At 37.4% G+C, this 23,118-nt stretch overlaps 3 protein-coding genes across 3 annotated transcripts; all 3 read left to right on the top strand.

Annotated features, from left to right (window-relative positions):
• The first annotated feature begins 296 nt into the window (after nt 1-296).
• On the top strand, nt 297-7,064 carry LOC147761381 (cocaine esterase-like). The gene is made up of 5 exons (XM_087016021.1): nt 297-636; nt 2,638-2,776; nt 3,804-3,972; nt 4,137-5,006; nt 5,608-7,064. The coding sequence occupies exons 1-4, from the start codon at nt 334-336 to the stop codon at nt 4,222-4,224; spliced, it is 699 nt and encodes a 232-aa protein (XP_086872147.1). The 5' UTR covers nt 297-333; the 3' UTR covers nt 4,225-5,006; nt 5,608-7,064.
• Nucleotides 7,065-7,655: 591 nt separating this feature from the next.
• LOC106161752 (fatty acyl-CoA hydrolase precursor, medium chain-like) lies at nt 7,656-12,715 on the top strand. The gene is made up of 5 exons (XM_087015508.1): nt 7,656-8,036; nt 9,341-9,479; nt 9,779-9,947; nt 10,401-11,270; nt 11,869-12,715. Exons 1-5 carry the CDS (start codon nt 7,746-7,748, stop codon nt 12,035-12,037), a joined length of 1,638 nt encoding a protein of 545 aa, XP_086871634.1. The 5' UTR covers nt 7,656-7,745; the 3' UTR covers nt 12,038-12,715.
• A 226-nt stretch (nt 12,716-12,941) lies between these two features.
• LOC147761380 (acetylcholinesterase-like) lies at nt 12,942-17,177 on the top strand. The gene is made up of 5 exons (XM_087015507.1): nt 12,942-13,346; nt 14,332-14,470; nt 14,925-15,093; nt 15,242-16,111; nt 16,720-17,177. Exons 1-5 carry the CDS (start codon nt 13,044-13,046, stop codon nt 16,886-16,888), a joined length of 1,650 nt encoding a protein of 549 aa, XP_086871633.1. The 5' UTR covers nt 12,942-13,043; the 3' UTR covers nt 16,889-17,177.
• Nucleotides 17,178-23,118: the final 5,941 nt, after the last annotated feature.

Genomic DNA, 23,118 nt, shown 5'->3' with positions numbered 1-23,118 from the left:
TAAAAGACTGCACATTGATTCCCTGTATTATGAATACATGTATACCATAGTCACGTTCGCAGTTACCACATCACTAGGTGAAACAACACTCGTCGTTGAGTATCTTCACGTTGATAAAAGCAATATTTCTGCTATTCAATATGGCTGTTGCATTTATGTTATGAATAAATGCATACCATAGCCACGTATGCGGTTACCACGTAGCTAGGTGAAACCACACTCGTCGTTGAGTAAAATATTTACGTAGATAAATGTGATACGTTGCTATTTAAACTGCCGTTACATTGAAAGTTACATGTATATTTGAGCGGTATTATTTGATTTATATGTAGAATGGAGTCTTGGGTCAAGGTTGTCCTCTATGTCTATCTTGTACTTGTAAATCTGGAGGGAGTGAAATCCCAGATCATTGTGTACATTGACAACGGAGCGTTGCAGGGAGCGACAGAAACTGTACAAGGGCGCAGAGTGGATGTATTCTTAGGTATACCATTCGCCAAGCCTCCAGTGGGAGATCTCAGGTTTAGGTTACCAGAGCCTGCAGAGAACTGGGAAGGTGTTAAAGATGCCACGGCGTTTGGGCCTGCCTGCATGCAAAACTTGCCGAACCCTTTTGGCTTTCCCGATCCTGAGACGGTTAGCATGAGACACATTGTATATGTGCATTTAAAATTTATTTATAGCTAGAATTTTTTTTATCAAACCTCAGATACCGATGTTCAATAAAACAACGCATTGATGTTTTATTCAGCATAAATCCATCCTGTTTCCAGCAAATCCAATAGAATAAGCAAGAAGAAACATAAATTACCTATGGCTGCCATGATTTACACCATATTTTTAAGATGCAGGGAATTAAATTATCGTAATAATACGATGTACTACAAAGCGCCACCACCAGCATACAGGTCTGAGTAGGGAGGACATTATTGTACTAAACTTCTATTTTTTCGTGAAATTAATCCTTCTCGCCCGTATACTACGTACCCTCGACAGTTATTTGATACACCAATCAATCAGCATTTGTTCAAAAATTTAAAAATCTTTAAAAATAACTTATTAAGATATATCTGCTGTTGTAAATATCATGGATGGTAACAAAAATAAAACAATCTTATATATGAATGCAATGCAGCCGATGGGTGCAGCAACACGGAAATAAAATTGAAAGAATTGCTCAAGCAAAGGCAGCTTTTCAAAAAACGAAATCAGTTTTAACGAACAAACATCTATCACTTATCACAAGAAAGAAAGTTTTACAATGTTACATTGAACCTATTCTTATGTATGGATGCAAAGCTTGGACACTAAGTAAGCAAATGAAAAGGAAAATCGAAATGTGGTTATACAGACGAATGATACGCATACCTTGGACCGATAGAAAAACAAATACAAATGTGTTGAAAGAAGCAGACGCCAAAAGATCGCTCTTTAACAAATTCGAAAACGACAAGCAAAATATTTCGGCCACCTTATGAGGAATGGGGGTCTTGAGCACCTGACCACTACAGACCAAAATCAATGGGAAAAGGTGCCGCGGAAGACAACGGGAAAAAATCACAGACGGTCTGATATCCTAGGTGGGACTGGAGACGACAGTTGACTTGCTGAGAGCCACTCGAGACCGAGATGTGTGGAGAGACATGATCACCAACGCTGAACAGCAGGGCACTGGATGATGATACTTTATGATCATGATGGGTTTGACAATAACATTTTTCTTTCCAAGTAACATCTATCGAATACATACAGCAGGTAGCAATTGGGGATGCTGTGCCATTACAGTGTTCTATATATAGCGAATATATGAAGGTATCTGAAATGTAACGATATCCTTGAGATGCCTGCATGTGAAAGCAAAAAAAAAAAAAAAAAAAAAAAAAAAGCTACATCACCTGTTAATACCATTACTCTATTTGAGCCCAAATCATGCTGATAGTGTAGGTATATTCGCATGAAGGCTTCACTATTTTTACTAGCAATCCCAACTGTACTTCGGTATTGAACTAAAAAAATTATTTTTCACAGCTAGATGTATTTCCATCATTTCAAATTTCAGCAGGGCAAACGACTGTTAAAATTGGAAGTAAAAGATGCAAAGGTTTCATCATATGCACCATAATCCCACAAAGTGATATGCTATTCAAGAACTTAACCTTCTACATTTGCAAATAAAACCTCCAGCTCACACTATTAAAAGTCACACAAACCAAAAATAATACTATTTTTATATCTTTGTTTTATTAAAATTAGTTCCTTTAATTAAAACGGGTTTGTCCGACTTGGCTAAGCACTGCATGACTAGTTTTCTTTTTATAAAAACGGAAATGTGCCCCTTAACTAACCATTATCCTTAACCTCAGGGCCTGTTGTTCAAAATATATAGCAATCCCATATTTTATGACAATAAAATTTTAGGTTCTGAGAAAAAGCATTAGTTATTTTAACTTCAGGTGCATTCAATAAGTTATTAGGTATTTACATTCACGCATATGGTATTAAATTGATTCTGAACACTTAAGCACATACGAATTGATCCATTTATGTTATAGAAGCATCGATTCATGTATATTATCTACCTGATGTAACTTCGAAATTCATCAAATTGATGTAATACTATGGCTCGTTATCTTGTAGATTTCGGAAGACTGCCTGACACTCAACGTTTTTGTTCCTGGATCCACAAACAGCTCCAACAATAAGGCGGTAATGGTCTGGATATATGCTGGGGGTTACAACATAGGTGGAACATCCGTATACAGTTTCAAAGAATTCGGTGAGTAAAAGGACTTAAGGCATATAAAGGATAAATGCGCCAAACTTCTAATTACAAAACAATACATAAATACTTGAACAGTTATCTTGAAATGCACTTTATATTGCTTTATTATGCCACATAAAAATGAGGTTCTCCATCATCTTTTTTTTTTTGGCGGGGGGGGGGGGTGATAGCGAAAAATTTTGTGTGAGCATTCATTACAGTATAGATACTCAGTGTAGCTCGCAGGGGCCACAGATAAACGAGGCAAATGACAACGGGCATATTCCTTAACTTGAGCTTTATTTAAATTGTCTCCGGTTGAAACAGCCGTGTAACTAAAACAAAGAAAATACAACTGTCACTTATTTGTCTAGCTGGTATCACCACTTCTCACATAACATCTGAGTTTATAATACAAATTGCTATTTAAAATACAATTAGCAACCAGGTTAATTAATAAAACTATATAATATAAAGAAAGAAATACTGGTAATATACATTATGTACAAAATTGACATAAACATCTTACCATTATGCCTCTACTGGGTAAATACAATAATGCCACTGCATTTCTGCACCTCTGCACTCCTCTGCAGCACACACCTAACTGACCCACACTCTCCTGTGTGTGACAACTAGGACTGTTCACTTATGCTAATGAGGTCCTTTTATTAAAGAAATGTGATAGATGTGCTTGCTTAGCATATCTGATGCAATAAACCATAAACTAAGTTAGATACAATCATTTTTGTTCTTACACTCAGGCATATAAAATGAAACATCATTATGATGAATTATCCCAAAATGACTCTTATATCTTTCAAACGCATCATTTCCCCTTTCTGTACTAACTTATGGGAACTACGGAAGTTATCACATGGAATGAAAAATAAATATCTTATTCTGACACAAATTTAAGCACCCAAAGGAAATTTGCCTTGTTTAAAGCCTTAAAAATGTTAATACCAGTATTTCTCTTCATTTAATTTTTAATGGCCTAACATGAATGAGGCCAGAGTATTATTTTTGCATATGCTTTTAGTTCTAACTGGTGACGTCATCGTCGTATCTATGAACTACCGCCTGAATGCGTTTGGGTTTCTCAGCACTGGTGACGACAGCGTACCAGGTAATATAGGACTGTGGGACCAAATTGAGGCGCTGAAATGGATCAAGAAGAACATCCAGTACTTTGGAGGGGACCCTGGAAGGTGAACGATTATGCACCCACCCACACACACACACGCACACACACACACACACACACACACACATAAGAGTCCATCTGTCAATACTTTATTTATTAGATCATATCATTGTGATGACCCAAGCTTGTGCGCTCCTTTACTGTTATATTGTCATCGGTGTTTTACAGGGTGACGATTTTTGGCGAATCTGCAGGTGTAGTAGTGCAACACAGCTGGCCCTGGCAAACGCTTCTTCAGGCCTCTTCCACCGCTTGATAAGTCAAAGTGGTACCACCAGCGCTGCTTGGGCAGTGTCACAAAATGGCCCAGAACTCGCTGTGAGAATAGGAAGCATTCTTGGCTGTCCATCGGCAAACACCGTGGCCCTGGTAGACTGTCTACGCACCATAGACGCCGAGGCCCTTGTGAATACCAGTGTGAGTGCCACCGTAGGGCTTACTGGAGATTTTTACAGACCCTCAATTGACGGAATCTTGCTTACTAAACCAATATCAGAAATGTTAAGTGATCCCGTTGTATTGCAGTGTCTACGCTCTCTCAACTTCGTAACTGGAATTCTTAATGGAGACGGAGCAATGTTGGTTCAAAATAAGTTCTCCGACGGGATTGAGCCCCTTTTTTTTTCGTGACACGCTGATACCTTATTGGACTAAGTTGGTGGTTGGCAACAACACGGAAATAATCAACGCGATCACAAAATTTTACTATGACAAAACCGCCACCAAAATAGAAACTGGGCGTTATTTTGTCGACTTCAACACGGACATATCCTCTACTCATCCGATGTACGAATTCCTACTGCCTCATCTCTCTGAAGGAGGTGGGTCGACATATCTTTACTACTTCACGAGAAAGCCGCTGTATGGGCATGTTTTGTCTGGTTTACCATCTTGGTTTCAGCGAGCAAGTCACGGAGACGAACTTCCATTTATGATTGGTTCACATGAACCTTTCGTCTCCGGTGCGACTTTCACTGACGACGAGAAGTATCTGAGTGAGATGATGATACGATATTGGTCCAACTTTGCTATGACTGGGTAAGTAAAACTATAAAACACAGTTATATGGCGACGAAGCACTTTTCTTACATCGTTCAGTTACTATATTATTACTGTTTTAAGAAATTGAGCCAACTCAGTATATATCATTCAAATATTGTAATCCACAAACATAAAAAATCGAAATCCACAATTAACTATGAAGCAGATACTATTTGTTTTGATTTCGTGCATATAAATGGTATGAAAGTTGGTGTTTTAGGTATATGATGATGTACACTTATCAAAAAGCTTTAACTAAAACGTGCGGGAAGCTCCCTCGATTTTTTTCAACGCCAAAGATAAGTAATTTGATATAACAGGTGCAATTGAAACCAAATTCAATATTTAGGTACCAAATGTATATTTGACCATGTGTTATCGTCAACTTACATGCATTTAGCGTCTTTTTTCTACTGTGGCCAAGTGCAGTATTATTAGCTTCTTTAAGGTATTGTCATTTGAATAAATTATACAATAGAGACTTATTTGATTTCAAATTACTCTGACGTCATTCTCTACGAATTACACTTACTGGTAGCGGATAATATCTTCTGATAATTTTTAAGCGGTTCATATTGTAACTTATGGTTTGTTTCAGAAATCCAAACATGCCAGAACCTGTCCCAGCAATATGGGAGGAATACACTATGAATAAAGAGCACTACCTCGAATTTGGTGACGTCATAGTGGGGAAGAATAAAATCCTTCCAAAACGGGTCAAGTTTTGGATGAAAACCATACCAAGAATCCGTGCTCGTTCAAATTGAATTTCAAAGCAGTGGGAAAACTTTGGATGGCATTTTTTGAGATTTAGCATATGTTGAATAGTATAATTTCTTTGGTGGTTATCACAGTATATACCTAAATTGTTAGCAGTGACTAATTCAAAGGCATTTGTATATGATGGAGCTATTATTGGGAGTAATAAAGTTCCAGTTATTCAATTTTGGGTAACAATTGAATTTTTGATTTTACATTATACAACCAGGAATTTTTCTGTGGTTTTGTGGAACAACATTATCAAAAAAGAAAAAAGATCAAATAATCATAGTAACGGTTGCAATGTATAAAGGGACACAGAACAACAAGCAAAACTAAATAAAATAATACAATATCTAATGTACAGAAACCACAGTGTGACATTATAACCATAACACCGAGGTAAGGATAATATAAAATGAGAGCAAAATAATAAAATTCATGTAATTTAGGGTAATGTAGCAATGAAGGAAACAAAATAAGAGCTATATATCATACAAAAAGTAAAAAAAAAACGATAAAAGAAAAAAACTAAGGATAAATTTATAAAAGAAAGTATCGAATAATATGCACAAAATGATACTTGTCTGATGAAATTAATAAATAACGACGAAGAAAACAAGTTTGTCACCTCAAATTCGTCATTGTTAATAACAACAGAAATGCATTTCACAGCGAGAGACGAATGCTGACATTGTTATATTTTAATGATATTTAAAACAGTTTTGTGCAGTTTATATGATAAGAATTTTGACGATGAGTATATATCAGCACACGTCTTTTGTACAGTCTGTCACTCGTGTCGTGAATTGGTTCATAAACTCAGCAGCATCTCGTAACTCATCCACGATCCAGGATCGCCGAAACCGTACTGGAAAAGGAGGTGTTTTAAATGGGTTACTCACGGCGGCCTTGCAGCAAAGTCCAGCTGACGCAACATAATATGTCATTGTCTTGGGTATCTCCCCATAGATATCAATCTTGTCCAATACTCGATAAACCTGGAAGAACTCGTCCACGATCAAGGCATAGCCGAAACCGTACTGGAAAACAATGTCTAGTGTCTACGCAAATAAGAATTGATTTTATCCGACAAAAGTGATAATACTAAACAGTCAGCAGGAAATATAGGTTAAAGTGTAAACAACATACTCGAATGGGAGCATTTACGATGTGCAACATTTCTGAATTGCAGCAACTCACTATTTCCTGTTAAACGCTGCAGTGTTCGTCTTTGAGAATCGCACCTTTTCCCGGTCAATTAAGTTAAGCACTACGGTGTATTCATTGCTATTGTTTGCGTTCAGATGTACACTAGCCACAATACTTGTAGTGGTTGAGATCTTCAGTGGATACGTGAGAGTGGATCTGCGGATCAAATATGGCGGATCCTACATGAAACAATACTGCTAATCCCGCAATGGTCTCCGGTAAAGATAATATAAAAGACTGCACATTGATGTGTCAGATCGCATTACACAGTATCATACCCTGAACAAATTTTGAGTGGTGATGCAATGCTTTTCGACCCCGCTGAGAATCGTCACTATCACATCGCGTACTAGGCAAGAGCGGTGTCGCGTCTGATACTGTGTAATGCGATCTGACACACACCTTGAAAACGGGTAGTGTGGTCTGATCTACCGGTGAATTCAGGATCATTCGGTGCCGAGTCTGGTAGTTGGGTAGGCCTGATAGTCACGTGCGCAGTTACCACATCACTAGTGAACGGCACAAGTCGTTGAGTTATCTTCACGTAGATTAAAAAGATACATTGCCATTCAATAAGGCTCTTAAAACTTACGTTATGAATATATGCATACCATAGTCACGAATGCGGTTACCACGTATATAACTCAATGAAACCACACTCATCGTTGAGTTAAATCTTTTTATACGTAGATAAATGCCATACATTGCTACTTTGAACGTTACATAAAGATTTGAGCGGTGTTATCAATTTGGTTTATATGTAGAATGGAGTCTTGGATCATGGTTGTCATCTGTGCCTCTCTTGTACTTCTGGAGGGAGTGAAATCCCAGACCATTGTGTACATTGACAACGGAGCGTTACAGGGAGCGACAGAAACTGTGCAAGAGAGCAGAGTGGATGTATTCTTAGGTATACCATTCGCCAAGCCTCCCGTGGGAGATCTCAGGTTTAGGTTACCAGAGCCTGCAGAGAACTGGGAAGGTGTTAAAGATGCCACGGCGTTTGGACCTGCCTGCATGCAAATCGTGGCAGTACCTTATCCCAACCCGGAGACGGTAATAAACACTACATTTTACTTGCTCTTGTGATTATAAAGCATGTGATTATAAAGCATATTGAATGGATTACAGAGGCACTGGTTTAACTTAGTCAAAAGCTTCATGAAAGTATACTCAATTTCCCCTTTATGTAGTAAATGTTGCAAAAAAATGATGTAGCGGACACATTATGCTACATAATTGACCATGAGGCGGAGATGTATGTTGTATCTTAAAAGAATCTTTGTACCCAGTAGTTAAAAGGTGGGAATAAGTCTTTGTAATCATACTTTCAAACATGAGCTCATAATTAGCGATTTTAATTAAAGTAATTCAATCACAACGATAGAGATATGAATAAAAATAAAAAGGGCTAAATCAAATCTTACTCAATTAATTGATATAAGTACTTATAATATAAGTATATAGGTTATATACAACATTGGTCAAAAAGGTTGTCCCACCCCAGTTCCATGTGCTTTTATTTGCAAATGATCACGTCATTGGTGTACACTGTTCTAAACAATGCTTTTCATTCCAGATACCATAACTTACATGATTAAGTGTTCAGAAAATACAAAATAGCGGCGAAAATATCTATATTTTATAACATTAATTCAAATTAAGAGTATGCACACCCTCAAATCCAGTGTTTCACTGTGATTTCCACAGAGGCAAAGAATTGCCTGTTGAATTAAAAAGACACCGCCACAAAATTAACAGTAGGATGTCTTCGTTAAAGGCCACGTGTCAAATAGCGTGTGTGTCTACCGCGTACTGCAATTATCTCAATTCCGTTTTGTCGGAAATTGTCCTATTCTTGGAAAAAAACTCTGCGAAGTTGGTCCAGATTATTTGAAAATTGGTTCTCCTCTGCATTGAACACTGCAATTCATGCCACAGGTACTCAATAGGGTAAATATCAGGGTTCAAATATGGTTACCCTATACTCAAAACATTGTTTTTCTGCACCAAATCACTTGCCAGACGAGAGCTGTTAGCAAATGCAAATTAACCTCTTAACCTCTGTGGAATCATGGGGAAAATTTAATTAATGATATAAAATATGGATCGTCACCGATATTCTGTATATTACTGAATTATATGAATTATGTTGAATATGGTTTCTTGGTAAAAAGCAGTATTTTAAATTGTTTTTGGCTATGATGTGATTTTTTGTAAAACGAAAAACACGTGGAACTAGAGGTGGAACAACCTTTTGACCAAAGAGTATAATAATAATTTGACCAAAGGTGTATAATAATAAAATGAGCCAGCGAATTTTCACACTACAGCTATATTCTCCAGAATTTATCATCCAGATTTCAGAAGACTGCCTGACACTCAACGTTTTTGTTCCTGGCTCCACAAACAGTTCCAACAATAAGGCGGTAATGGTCTGGATACACGGTGGGGCATATGAATTTGGTGGAACTTCTATCTACAGTTTCAAAGAATTTGGTGAGTACAATGGAATTGTACATATATAAAAAAAGTAAACACACCCAGCCCTTAAAAGATATAACCAAGGTCTAAATTGATAGTGCTTATATTGTTACTGATCTTATGATCCAACTACCAACTGCACACTTTTGTTATATATTATTTATTTTTGTAACACTGTAATTTAATTGAAATCTCTAATGTACAAGAAAAGCCTGACCTATTCATGCTGCTGCTATTTCGATGTACTCACATTTTCAACTTTACAAGCATATAAAATATATACGTGTATTTAGAAATAGCACATCTATTTTTAGCTGTAACAGGTGACGTCATCGTCGTGTCTATGAACTACCGCCTGAATGTGTTCGGGTTTCTCAGCACTGGTGACGACAGCGTATCTGGTAATATAGGACTGTGGGACCAAATTGAGGCCCTGAAATGGATCAAGAAGAATATCCAGTACTTTGGCGGGGACCCTGGAAGGTGCGCGATCACACACACACACACACACACACACACACACACACACACACGAGTCCACCTGTCCATGTTTTATTTATAACATCATATCATTGTGATGACACAAGCTTGTGCGCTCATTACCTCCGCCAAGAAGGTTATGTTTTTGGTTCCGTTAGTTTGTCTGCCTGTCTATCTGTTTGCCTGTCTGTCTGTTAGCAACATTACAGAAAAAAATTATGGACCGAAATTGGATAAAGTTTTCAGGAACTGTCAGAAGTGGGCCAAGGAACAGATGATTAGTTTTGGTAGTGATCCAAGTCATTAATCAATCAAAAATAAAAATCTAAATCATTACAGAATTAAAATTAAGGGATGAAAAGGCATTGGCTGAAGACTTTGCTGCCGTGGCGGAGGTCTGCGCTCTCGGAGTGCTTTTCTAGTTTACTGTTATATTGCCATATTGGTATTTTACAGGGTGACGATTTTTGGCGAATCTGCAGGTGGCTGTAGTACAACACAGTTGGCACTGACAAACGCTTCTTCGGGTCTCTTTCACCGATTGATAAGCCAGAGTGGTACCACATGCGCTTTTTGGGCAATGTCACACAATGGCCCTGAACTTGCTGTGAGAATTGGAAACATTGTCGGTTGTCCCACGACAAGTACCACAGCCCTGGTAGACTGTCTACGCACCATAGACGCCGAACCACTCGTAAATGCCAGTGTGAGTGCCACCGTAGGGCTTACTGGTTTTTTGTACAGACCCTCAGTCGACGGTATATTGCTAACGAAACCAATATCAGAGTTGTTAAGTGATCCCGTTGTATTGCAGCGCCTCCGTTCCCTCGACTTCGTTACTGGGATTCTTGCTGGAGACGGAAGCAATTTTGTTATGAATAAGTTCTTAGACGGAATTGATCCCCTTTTCTTCCGTGACACACTGATTCCCGATACGGCAAAGTATGTTTTTGAAAACAATACAGACATTGTCGACGCCATAACAAAGTTCTACTATGACAAAACCTCCACCAAAATAGAAACTGCTCGTGATTATGTCGACCTCGGCACTGACATTGCATTCACTCAACCGATGTTTGAATTCATGACGTCTCACCTCTTCGAAGGAGGTGGTTCGACATATCTTTACTACTTCACGAGAAAGCCGCTGTATGGACATATTGGGACTGGTTTACCACCTTGGTTTCAGCGCGCAAGTCACGGAGACGAACTTCTTTTTATGATTGGTTCACACGAACCTATCGTCTCCGGTGCCACTTTCACGGACGATGAGAAACAACTGACTAAAATGCTGATAACATATTGGTCCAACTTTGCCAAGACCGGGTGAGTTATATTACATGTACAAAGTGGCAGTTTTTCTTTAATTCAGGTTCGGCGGCCTTCTGTTAAAATGCAATTGGATCAATTATTTATATATCTTTCAAATATTATAATTTTCTGAGTTCACTTCCAAAACCTGTCCAAATTCTTAATTCACCAGAAAGAAGATACACATGTACTGCACGTCTTGATTTCTTAGCCAATTACCTCCGTAAAAGTGAATATTAAAAAATTATAATATAACATTTCAAAAAGCTTTTCATTAAACGAAAAACTCTCCTTAATTTATTTTTCGCTAAAGAGAATTACTTTGATGTAACAGACATCACTGAAACCAGATACAGTGTTGAGGAACAAAATGCATATTTGATCATGAAAATTAAACAAATAACATCCATTAAACACTTGTTTACCATTGTCACCAAGCACCAGTTTCATTACATCATTTTGGGTGCTGTCTTATGACTTAAGTATATTATAGAGGCTCATTTAACTTCAAGCTACTCTGACGTAATTCCTTTAACAATGTCACTTAATGAGGGCAAGTGATCGCTCACTATAATTTTAAACTGTTCATATTGTAATTTATGGTTTGTTTCAGAAATCCAAACACGCCAGAGCCTGTTCCAGCAATATGGGAAGAATACACTATGAATAAAGAGCACTACCTCGAATTTGGTGACGTCATAGTGGGAAAGAGGAGTGTCATTCCAAAACGGGTCAAATTTTGGATGAAAACCATACCAAAAATCCTTGCTCGTTCAAATTGAGTTTCAAAGCAGCGGCAAAAAAACATTGGTCGCTATCTTCTCAAGATTTCACATATGCTGAATAGTATAATATCTTGCGTGGTTATCACAATACATATATATATATATACCTAAATTGTTTTAATATATGTCAGCGGTGAGTTAATCCAGACATATGTTTTTGGCGGAGCTGTTATCGGGAGTTATTTGGTTCCATTGTGGTATTTTGGGTTTAAATGGAGTTTTTGATTTCATTATATAACCACGAATTGCTTTGTGGTATTGTGGAACAGTGTTATGAAACAATAAAGGGATCAAATAGTCGTAGTAAAGGAAGTAATGTATAAAGGGACACAGACCAACAAGAAAAACTAGATAAAAAATGCAATACCTAATGTACAGAAACTACAGTGTTGAATTAGTCATAACATTGAGGTAAGAATAACAAGACCAAAATAGTGAAACTCATGTTATTTTGTAAAAATGCAGAAATGAAGAAGGATAAATTAAGTTACGGACTGCAGTGTATTTATTGCTATTGTTGCGGTCAGATGCACACCAGTCACAATACTTGTAGTGGTTGAGATCTTTAGTGGATACGTGAGAGCGGATTTGTGGATCAAATATGGCGCATCCTACATGAAAGCAATACTGCTAATCTCGCAATGGTCTCTGGTAAAGATAAAATAAAAGACTGCACATTGATTTTCTGGGTTATGAATACATTTATACCACAGTCACCTACGCAGTTACCCCATCACTAGGTGAAACAACACAAGTCGTTGAGTAATCTTCACGTAGATAAAAGCGATACGTTGCTATTCAATAGGGCTCTTAAAACACGTTATGAATACATGCATACCAAAGCCACGTATGCAGTAACCACGTATATAACTCGGGGAACCACACTTATCGTTGAGTAAAATATTGACGTAGATAAATATGATACATTGCTATTTAATTCAACCTGCCGTTACATTGGAAGTTACATATATATTTGAGCGGTGTTGTTTGTTTTATATGTAGAATGGAGTCTTGGGTCAAGGTTGTCCTCTATGCCTCTCTTGTACTTGTAAATCTGGAGGGAGGGAAATCCCAGACCGTTGTGCATACAGGCAACGGAGCGTTACAGGGAGCGACAAAAACTGTACGAGGGCGCAGAGTGGATGTATTCTTAGGTATACCATTCGCCAAGCCTCCAGTGGGAGATCTCAGGTTTAGGTTGCCAGAGCCTGCAGAGAACTGGGAAGGTGTTAAAGATGCCACGGCGTTTGGACCTGCTTGCATGCAAATCTTGCCGAACCCCTTTGGCTTTCCAGATCCTGAGACGGTTAGTATGAGGCACATTGTATATGTGTGAAGGGGTGAAGGACTAATTTATCAAAAAAAGGCAGAAGTTTAGTGCAATAATGTCCTTCCCACTCAGACCTGTATGGTGGTTGTGGTGGCGCTTTATATTACATAGTATTATTACGATATTTCAATTCACTGCATCTTAAAAAATTGGTGTAAATCATGACAGCCATAGGTAATTTATGTTTCTTCTTACTTATTCTATTGGATTTGCTGGAAAAAAGATGAATTTATGCTGAATAAAACATCAATGCATTGTTTTATTAAACAACAGTATCTGAGGTTTAATAAGAAAACTAGCCATTAACAATTCTGAAATATATATATGATCATGATGGGTTTGAAAATAACTTTTTTCCAAGTAACATCTATTAAATACAAACAGCAAGTAGCAATTGGGAATGTTGTGCTATTATTGTGTGCTAAATATATCAAATATATGAAGGTATCTGAAATGTAACGATATCCTTGAGATGCCCTCATCTAAAAGAAAAACAAACAAACAAACAAAAAAAAACACAAAATTGAAAATAATGGCATTTCCCCGGGAACTTCACGTGTGTGTTAATCACAAAGATAAACAACTACAGTATACTATCTAATTTAATTGTTATGTGTATAAATGATTTAACAGAATTTTACATAACATATTAAAACACTCTACATGTGCTTTGTAATCCTAAAATTCCTTTAAATTTATCTAGAAGCCAAATGCCGTATAAAAAAGTTTAAAACTGATGATGAAATAGAAATAGAAAAAAGACACTTTTACACTTTTACATTCACGGATATGATATTAAATTGATTGTGGACACTTAAATAGGCACATATACTAATTGATCCATTTATGTTATAGAAACACCGTTTCATGTACATATATATTATCTTTTTCATCTAATTGTGAAATTCAACAAAATGATGTAATAGTATGGCTTATTATCCTTTTTCTCTTTATCATGCAGATTTCGGAAGACTGCCTGACACTCAACGTTTTTGTTCCTGGATCCACAAACAGTTCCAACAATAAGGCAGTCATGGTCTGGATATATGGCGGGGGTTATATCATAGGTGGAGCAGATATATATAGTTTCAAAGAATTCGGTGAGTAGAAAGGGACTAAATACGATATAAATGAGAAATGCGCCAACCTTCTTATAACAAAATAATACATAAATGCTTTCACAGTCATCTTGAAATGCACTTTATGTCGCTTTATAATGCCCTATGAGGTTCTCCATCAACTTATTTTTTGGACAGTCAAATGTTATGTGTGAGCATTTATCACTGTATAGATATTGAGACATCCTAAAATGACTCTGATATCTTTCGAACACTTTATTTCCCCTTATTTTACTAATTTATGGGAACTTCAAATGTTAACACATACAGTGTAAAAAGAAAAATAAATATCCTTTTCTGACACAATTTAAACGCCTTAATGAAAAATGCTCGTTTCAAGCATTAAAAATGTGAACACAGAAATTTCTAGTCATTTTAATTATTTTCGAGTTTAACATGAATGAGGCCAGATCACTATTTTTGCATGTATTTTTAGTTCTAACCGGTGACGTCATCGTTGTGTCTATGAACTACCGCCTGAATGTGTTCGGGTTTCTCAGCACTGGTGACGACAGCGTACCAGGTAATATAGGACTGTGGGACCAAATTGAGGCGCTGAAATGGATCAAGAAGAATATCCAGTACTTTGGCGGGGACCCTGGAAGGTGCGCGATCACACGCACACACACTCACACTCACACACACACACACCCTAGAGTCCACCTGTCCATGTTTTATTTAACAAATCATATCATTGTGTTGACCCAAGCTTGTGCGCTCCATTACTGTTATATTGTTATTGGTGTTTTACAGAGTGACAGTTTTTGGCGAATCTGCAGGTGGTAGTAGTGCAACACAGCTGGCGCTGGCAAACGCTTCATCAGGCCTCTTCCAACGCTTGATAAGTCAGAGTGGTACTACCAGCGCTTTTTGGGCAATGTCACACAATGGTCCAGAACTCGCTCTGAAAATTGGAAACATTCTTGGCTGTCCAACGACAAACACCACGGCACTTGTAGACTGTCTACGCACCATAGACGCTGAAGCACTCTTAAATGCCAGTGTGAAAGCCACCGCAGGGTTCATTGGTTTTTTGTACAAACCCTCAGTGGACGGTATATTGCTAACGAAACCAATATCAGAGTTGTTAAATGATCCCGTTGTATTGCAGCGCCTCCGTTCCCTGGACTTCGTAACTGGGATTCTTGCTGGAGACGGAGGGAATTTTGTTATGAATAAGTTCTTCGACGGAATTGATCCCCTTTTCTTCCGTGACACACTGATTCCCGATATGGCAAAGTATATCTTTGAAAACAATACAGACATTGTCAACGCCATAACAAAGTTCTACTATGACAAAACCTCCACCAAAATAGAAACTGCTCGTGATTTTGTTGACCTGGGCACTGACATTGCATTCACTCAACCGATGTTTGAATTCATGGCGTCTCATCTCTTCGAAGGAGGTGGGTCGACATATCTTTACTACTTCACGAGAAAGCCGCTGTATGGACATATCGGGACTAGTTTACCATCTTGGTTTCAGCGCGCAAGTCACGGAGACGAACTTCTTTTTATGATTGGTTCACACGAACCTATCGTCTCCGGTGCCACTTTCACGGACGATGAGAAACAACTGACTAAAATGCTGATAACATATTGGTCCAACTTTGCCAAGACTGGGTGAGTTATATTACATGTACAAAGTGGCAGTTTTTCTTTAATTCAGGTTCGGCGGCCTTCTGTTAAAATGCAATTGGATCAATTATTTATATATCTTTCAAATATTATATCAAATATTATGAGTTCACTTCCAAAACCTGTCCAAATCCTTAATTCACCAGAAAGAAGATACACATGTACTACACGTCTTGATTTCCTAGCCAATTACCTCCGTAAAAGTGAATCTAAAAAAATTATAATATAACTATTCAAAAAGCTTTTCATTAATCGAAAAACTCCCTTTAATTTATTTTCGCTAAAGAGAATTACTTTTATGTAACAGACATCACTGAAACCAGATACAGTGCTGAGGAACAAAATGCACATTTGATCATGCAAATTAAACAAATAACATCCATTAAACACCTGTTTACCATTGCCACCAAGCACAGTTTCATTACATCATTTTGGGTGTTGTCTTATGACTTAATTAAATTATATGTTATAGAGGCTAATTTAACTTCAAGCTACTCTGACGTAATTCCTTAAACAATGTCACTTCATGGTGGCAAGTGATCCCTTACGATAATCTTTAAACAGTTCATATTGTTAGTTTTTCTTTGTTTCAGAAATCCAAACATGCCAGAGCCTGTCCCAGCAATATGGGAGGAATTCACTATGAATAAAGAGCACTACCTCGAATTTGGTGACGTCGTAGTGGGAAAGAGGAGTGTTATTCCAAAAAGGGTCAAATTTTGGATGAAAACCATACCAAAAATTCTTGCTCGTTCAAATTGAGTTCCAAAGAAGTGGCAAAAAGCATTGGACGCCATCTTTTCGAGATTTAACATATACTGAATAGTATAATATCTTTGGTGGTTATCAGAATATATTCGTAAATTGTTTTAATATAAGTCAGCAGTGAGTTAATCCAGACATATGTTTTTGGCGGAGCTGTTACCGGGAGTTATTTGGTTCCATTGTGGTATTTTGGGTTTAAATGGAGTTTTTGATTTTGGTATATAACCACGAATTGCTTTGTGGTATAGTGGAACAGTGTTATAAAACAATAAAGGGATCAAATAGTCGTAGAAAAGGAAGTAATGTATAAAGGGGCACAGACCAACAAGAAAAACTAGATAAAAATACAATACCTAATGTACATAAACTACAGTGTTAAATTAGTCATAACATTGGATAACAAGACCAAAATAAGGATAACAAGACCAACATAGTGAAACTCGTGTTATTTTGGAAAATGTAGAAATGAAGGAGGATAAATTAAGTTAATTACTGCAGTGTATTCATTGCTATTGTTGCGGTCAGATGCACACCAGTCACAATTAATAAATGTGCCTGTGGTGGTTGAGATCTCTAGAGAATACACGAGAGTTGGGAATAAAAAAAAATGGGGCTTTTGGTGACTTGGACTTCTGTTGTGAATTAACTCTAAGGCCATTCTTTAACACATATCAAACACCATTGCTGTTAAATGTAGAAGTGAAAAGTATTTTCTCTCCAGTTTAATAAACCACAGTCCTTTTCTATTTACAGTAAAACATTGCAGTATTTGTCTGTTCGTCTATGAAAATCAGACCTTACTAAAAATTAAAAATGCTGCCTATTTGACCTGGCAAGGTGATTTTCATATTAACTGAACAATAAACACACTTTTTAAACATTTGATTTTCTAGGCAGGTCGCTCAGTGGACGCACATGCAGCTGTCAATTTTACAGGTGGAATCTAGGTCCGGCCGTTCAAAGGAGGCACAAGGGACGCATGAGACTCGATGTAATTGCTTTGGCGACTATTGGGCGGCTTAACCACATTTTAGATGTGCACACTAAGTGAAATTTATCAAATTTGTTCATGCCATAATAATTAACGAAAGTAGCTCTTGTTTGGTGAGATATCCGGGCGAATAAAAACGTTGAGTCACCATATTCTAATAAAGCCGCTTATTTGGGGAAAAAATTATATTTCACAGTTGCACCCCCCCCATCCAAAATTGACAAAGAGCCAATGGTCATTCATCATGGAAAGTTTCATGCTTTTCTCAACTTTAGCACAATTCTGAAAAAAAAATGGACTGAGCCGCCTGACTAAGTTCATCATTTTCTTTGGTAAAATTTGGCCTAAACACAGAAAATAAGTTTTATAAATATTCATTCATGGTCGGAGGATAGAAAATGAAAGCTTTTAAGTATTTCAACTATAGAGAATTAACAAAAGTAACCTGCAGAACAAACAATTCGATCTTAACATAGATCTGTCTGAATCGTTCATTCATTTTGAAGAATCTGTGGCACCACTGACGAATCTCAAATTTGAATCAATGGAATTAAACTGTGAGCATTGTTAGTTTCTTTCAATAACCCATAACAGCCTGTGAACCCAAAATGCGTATCTTATGATGGATAAAGACTTAATGCCTAGGTCTTTAATAAAGGTAGATAGCAAGTATCACTTTCTTATCTTCTAATAAGTTCCGCCGATTACATCACTTTATTGCACTTTCTGACACACACAATGACTGGCTTATCCAAAAGCAAACCTGGGACGCTGGAAAATTCATTTTTCATTGTCCAATCTATTTCAATAACTGCAATATTATATGGTTTATATCATTATTGTCAAGTACCATTAAACACTCGACCAAAAAAGTTCGAAAAAGGAATTTGTTTTTCAATAATTAAAGCTGTGTGAGGCAGCGGGGCAATCTCCAGTAAAATAAAAAGTAAAGAATGGTACGTGCACTATCCATCATTATTTGGTTGAAACATTCACCTAAGCTCATGTGGCTATTTTATAATTATTGAAAATAACGACGATTTCGAACTTTTTGGTTGCGTGTAGAAAATGGCATATAGACCAATTGTGAACACTAGTTTATTACTGTGATAGGGATTTAAACACCTCAGTTCTCCACTAAAAGTATCGCGACGTCAGTGGTGTTTGATAATTTCACATAATCTCCTAGTTTCAGAAACATTCTCTTTTGTTACAGGTATGACAAAAATACTAATACCAAATATTGTAAACGCCCCTGCCCAAAACAAAATGAGCCAATGGCTGATGTCAGATGTGAGCAGACATATTCAGTTAGATAACAAAGGGGACTCCTGAGCCTACATAAACACTTAATAACATCCCGCTGTCAGTCCGTGCTCACATTCTCACACTTGTATAACATCAACTCACTTGAAGTAAATCCACCAGTGTAAATCGAAGGTAGAGGATGGGCAATACAATTTACGCGTATTTGATTTTGCTGGTCATCCCTTTGGGTTTAAGTCAAGGAGAAAACGAAATTTGCAGTACGTAGAGTTTTGATTTATATGTACAAAAAAAATGCATTAGTAAACTCCTTAATGAGGAAAGAATTGTCGAAGAGCATTGGAAAAGTATACGCTTAGATATATGATCTAATATCAAGAACTCTACTTTTGATCTGACTGACATGTGATTATAATTTTTCTTTGCTGGATTTTTATGAATGTTATTTTAACAAGCATAAAATTCAATATTTTTGTTTCAGTGACAGACCATGCAGACGTTGGCTTTATGTTAGACGCGGTTGGTTGGTCAAATGAGGCTGCAAGAATTCAGCAATTTATCAAGACTATGATAAATACCGCATTTGTGTTGGGTCCGGAAAACGTACGAACAGCAGTGTTTTCTATTTCACCTTTTAATAAGCCAAAGAAAATTATCAGTCTAAACGACCGATTTACAAGCAATTCATTAGACGTCCACATGAACAACATTATCCTTCGTCAATTTTCACAAAATACTAACACATACTGGGCCCTATTTTACTTGAAATCAGCTGTTCTTTATCCAAATAAATCAGTGGATCGGGCGAACGACACAAATGTAAGGAAAATTGGTGTCCTCATAACCACGCAGAAGCCACCTGATTTGTGTAGCGTTGTGAGTGAGGCGTCCAGCCTCAAGAATATGAGTACCGAGTTGTATATTATCGGCTTGGGGGCAGGGGTAGATATCCTGGAACTACAAGCGATGGCCACAGCCCCTGCAGAAAAACATACTTTCGTCTTAAACTCATTTGATGACCTTGTCCATTTTACCAGCAACTTTTCCAAGGCTCTTTGTTCAGGTAAATTCTTCTTCTTCTTATTATTATTATTGGTAATAAGGACATTAACACCCGGGTTTGACAATGCCGATCAAGAATGAGCATCGGCTTTGAAATTCTCTTGAAATATACAAACGGGGACTATTACCCGATAACTCTCATAAAGATCCGTAAATTACACCATCATCCAATGTGTGCCATGTTTTATTTCGTCATATCTTTAATGCCAAACCGCTGATTCCGAAAGGAACCTTATCAAGCTGATGTCATTTTATTGCAGTATGCATTGATTTAGAGATTATATTTGTTTTGCTTTAAGGATTGAAACGATAATATATTTCCAGAAATACATTAAGCAGCTTGGCAATTGATGGGATTTTCTTGTGATTAGCGCTATGTACACTGTATTGATGTATGAAGGAGGAGTGGCAACTCCCCCCTTTTCCAAACCAAAATATCAGATTTAGATTCAGACAAAATGATCGGAGCTCAAAGCCTTCTTCAAAGCGGGGAAACTGCGATGTCGATATTCTGAATCCCCCAGCTTGGGTTGATGAACTTAAGGCGTTCATTTATTTCGAATATTTATTTTTCCCTTTCAGGTAACATTGCAAGCAGCACCTCGGCACCAGAGACTACAGACTGGTACAAACACTACCAATCTAAATGTCCAAAGCCAACAACCATTCAAACAACAACATCGGGAAGCGATACAACAGTGAGTTCCGGACATAAAATAACGTCAGTTTCTTCACAGGATAACACTGATTTAACAAGAGGAACAAAGACCAATCCCTCAGATGCCAGCGATACAACTGTGAGTTCCGGACACAAAATAACGTCAGTTTCTTCACAGGACAACACTGATTTAACAAGAGGAACAAAGACCAATCCCTCAGATGCCAGCGATGTAACTGTGAGTTCCGGACACAAAATAACGTCAGTTTCTTCACAGGACAACACTGATTTAACAAGAGGAACAAAGACCAATCCCTCAGATGCCAGCGATACAACTGTGAGTTCCGGACACAAAATAACGTCAGTTTCTTCACAGGACAACACTGATTTAACAAGAGGAACAAAGACCAATCCCTCAGATGCCAGCGATGTAACTGTGAGTTCCTGGGAAAACCCAACACCAGTTTCGACCAAAGTTGGAACCACACAGGGCCACACTTCATCATCTGTGACAGTCTCACTCGACCCTTCAGCTGCCCCATCTTCTAAAGCCCCACCTACATTGCCTGACAAGAAGGGGATCGGCACGACACCAATCGCCGCAGTGCAAGAAAGCGCAACTAAAGAAAACTCATCAGACCAATCCAACAGAGTGGACTTTATGGTGGTTGCTATAATTGCCGGCCGTGCGTGTGCAGTTGTCATTGGTGTCGTGGCTGGTTTGGCCGTTTATCTGAAAAAAAGACCGCAAAGTGTTCAACCGAGTATGGTAGAGAACCAGTATGAATGGTAGAAAACAGAGAGTGGACTCTTTATGCGAGAAGGATGTTAAACACCCAAACCCAATATAGAGGTGCGTTTCACATGCTGAAGTGTCAAAAAGTAAAATTGAATGAATTCAAAGTTTATTCAATTTTTTAAAACATATATGCGTATAGAACAAAAATCCACCACTGTCTCAAATTAAATTCAAATTTTAAATTTTACCATGTCTTTTTCATCACGCAAAGAGCCCTAAATGGTAACGTATGTTCCAAAAAAAGTACGGTAACGTATGTTCCAGGTAATTTAATTTTAATTTTTATACCGCGTTCCAATATATTTTGTAGTGGTTCAGTCATGGTAAATTGGACATGACGTAAGGATGTTTTTCTAAATATTTAAACTGTCACTCAAGGGGCTTTGCGTCATTGCTAACACTAGGTAACGTATGTTCCCTAGAAAAATTGTCAAAATGTTTCATTGTGTTCAAGTACTTAGTACAAGAAAAAGCAATGCTTTCTTTTGTCGTGATATATCGTGATTCCATGACAGTTTGACATTTCTGATATAATATTTGGAGCACGAGAGGTTCACAGTTGGACGTTTTGCATTTGTGACAGTAACACACGTTCCCTTCTTGGGTTAGACGATGGATTATTTTTTTCATTATTCATGGTTCCAGGAGAGTGAAACTTGAATACAAAATTCTTCATGTGGGACCCTAAAGTAATTAAACATAGTTTGCAATCAATCTGAGCACTAAATATTTTAAGAGAATGCCTGTGACATCAATTGCGCCGCTATATCGGGTTTGGGTGTAAAGGGTAATAGAAGCTTTATATCAACTCCGTGAATGATAAATGAAATAATACTACAGCAAAGTAAATAAGTTATCTTATCATCAAGTCATGCAATTGCTTGACTTTTGTCAAACAAATGCGACCTATACTTCAATTATTTTTATTTTCGGTTTTTACTTTCGAAGGTTCAGATAAGGATGTTGAGGAAAATGTTTTTTAAAAGGGAACACTGAGTACCGTTATTGTGTATGGTTAATGAAAGAGAATGGTATTTTTATCAGTTGTTCAGTAGTGTGAGTTTAAGGGACAGTTCGAGGAATTTTATTGCAAACCAAACGTAATCGACATTTGTAAAGATACTTAATGGTATACTACCACTTTACGGGATAAATGCCCTGATTGTACTGACAAATCTACTTCATAGGATAAAATGTGATTTCATCTCCCAATAAAATATTGATTGCGACTTCATGGGTTAATGGTGAAAATGTGCATCAATTTTTATGAGAATGATATAATATTAGAAGTGATGAAATTGAGTTCAATGAATCGATGTCAATGGCATTCAAATTCTTTCTTTTCGTGCGTTTGCTTTGCGCTTATCCTTGGTTGCGTTATCTAAATTCATGGATCTGCTTTTAATGCTATCCATAAGTATTTTTGTTTGTTATCTGAAGTCTACGAGACG

Source organism: Lingula anatina, chromosome 6 (genome assembly GCF_051362555.1).
Source record: "Lingula anatina isolate TDL-2025a chromosome 6, LinAna3.0, whole genome shotgun sequence".
NCBI classification, from domain to species: domain Eukaryota; kingdom Metazoa; phylum Brachiopoda; class Lingulata; order Lingulida; family Lingulidae; genus Lingula; species Lingula anatina.
This window is presented reverse-complemented; position numbering and strand designations above follow the sequence as displayed.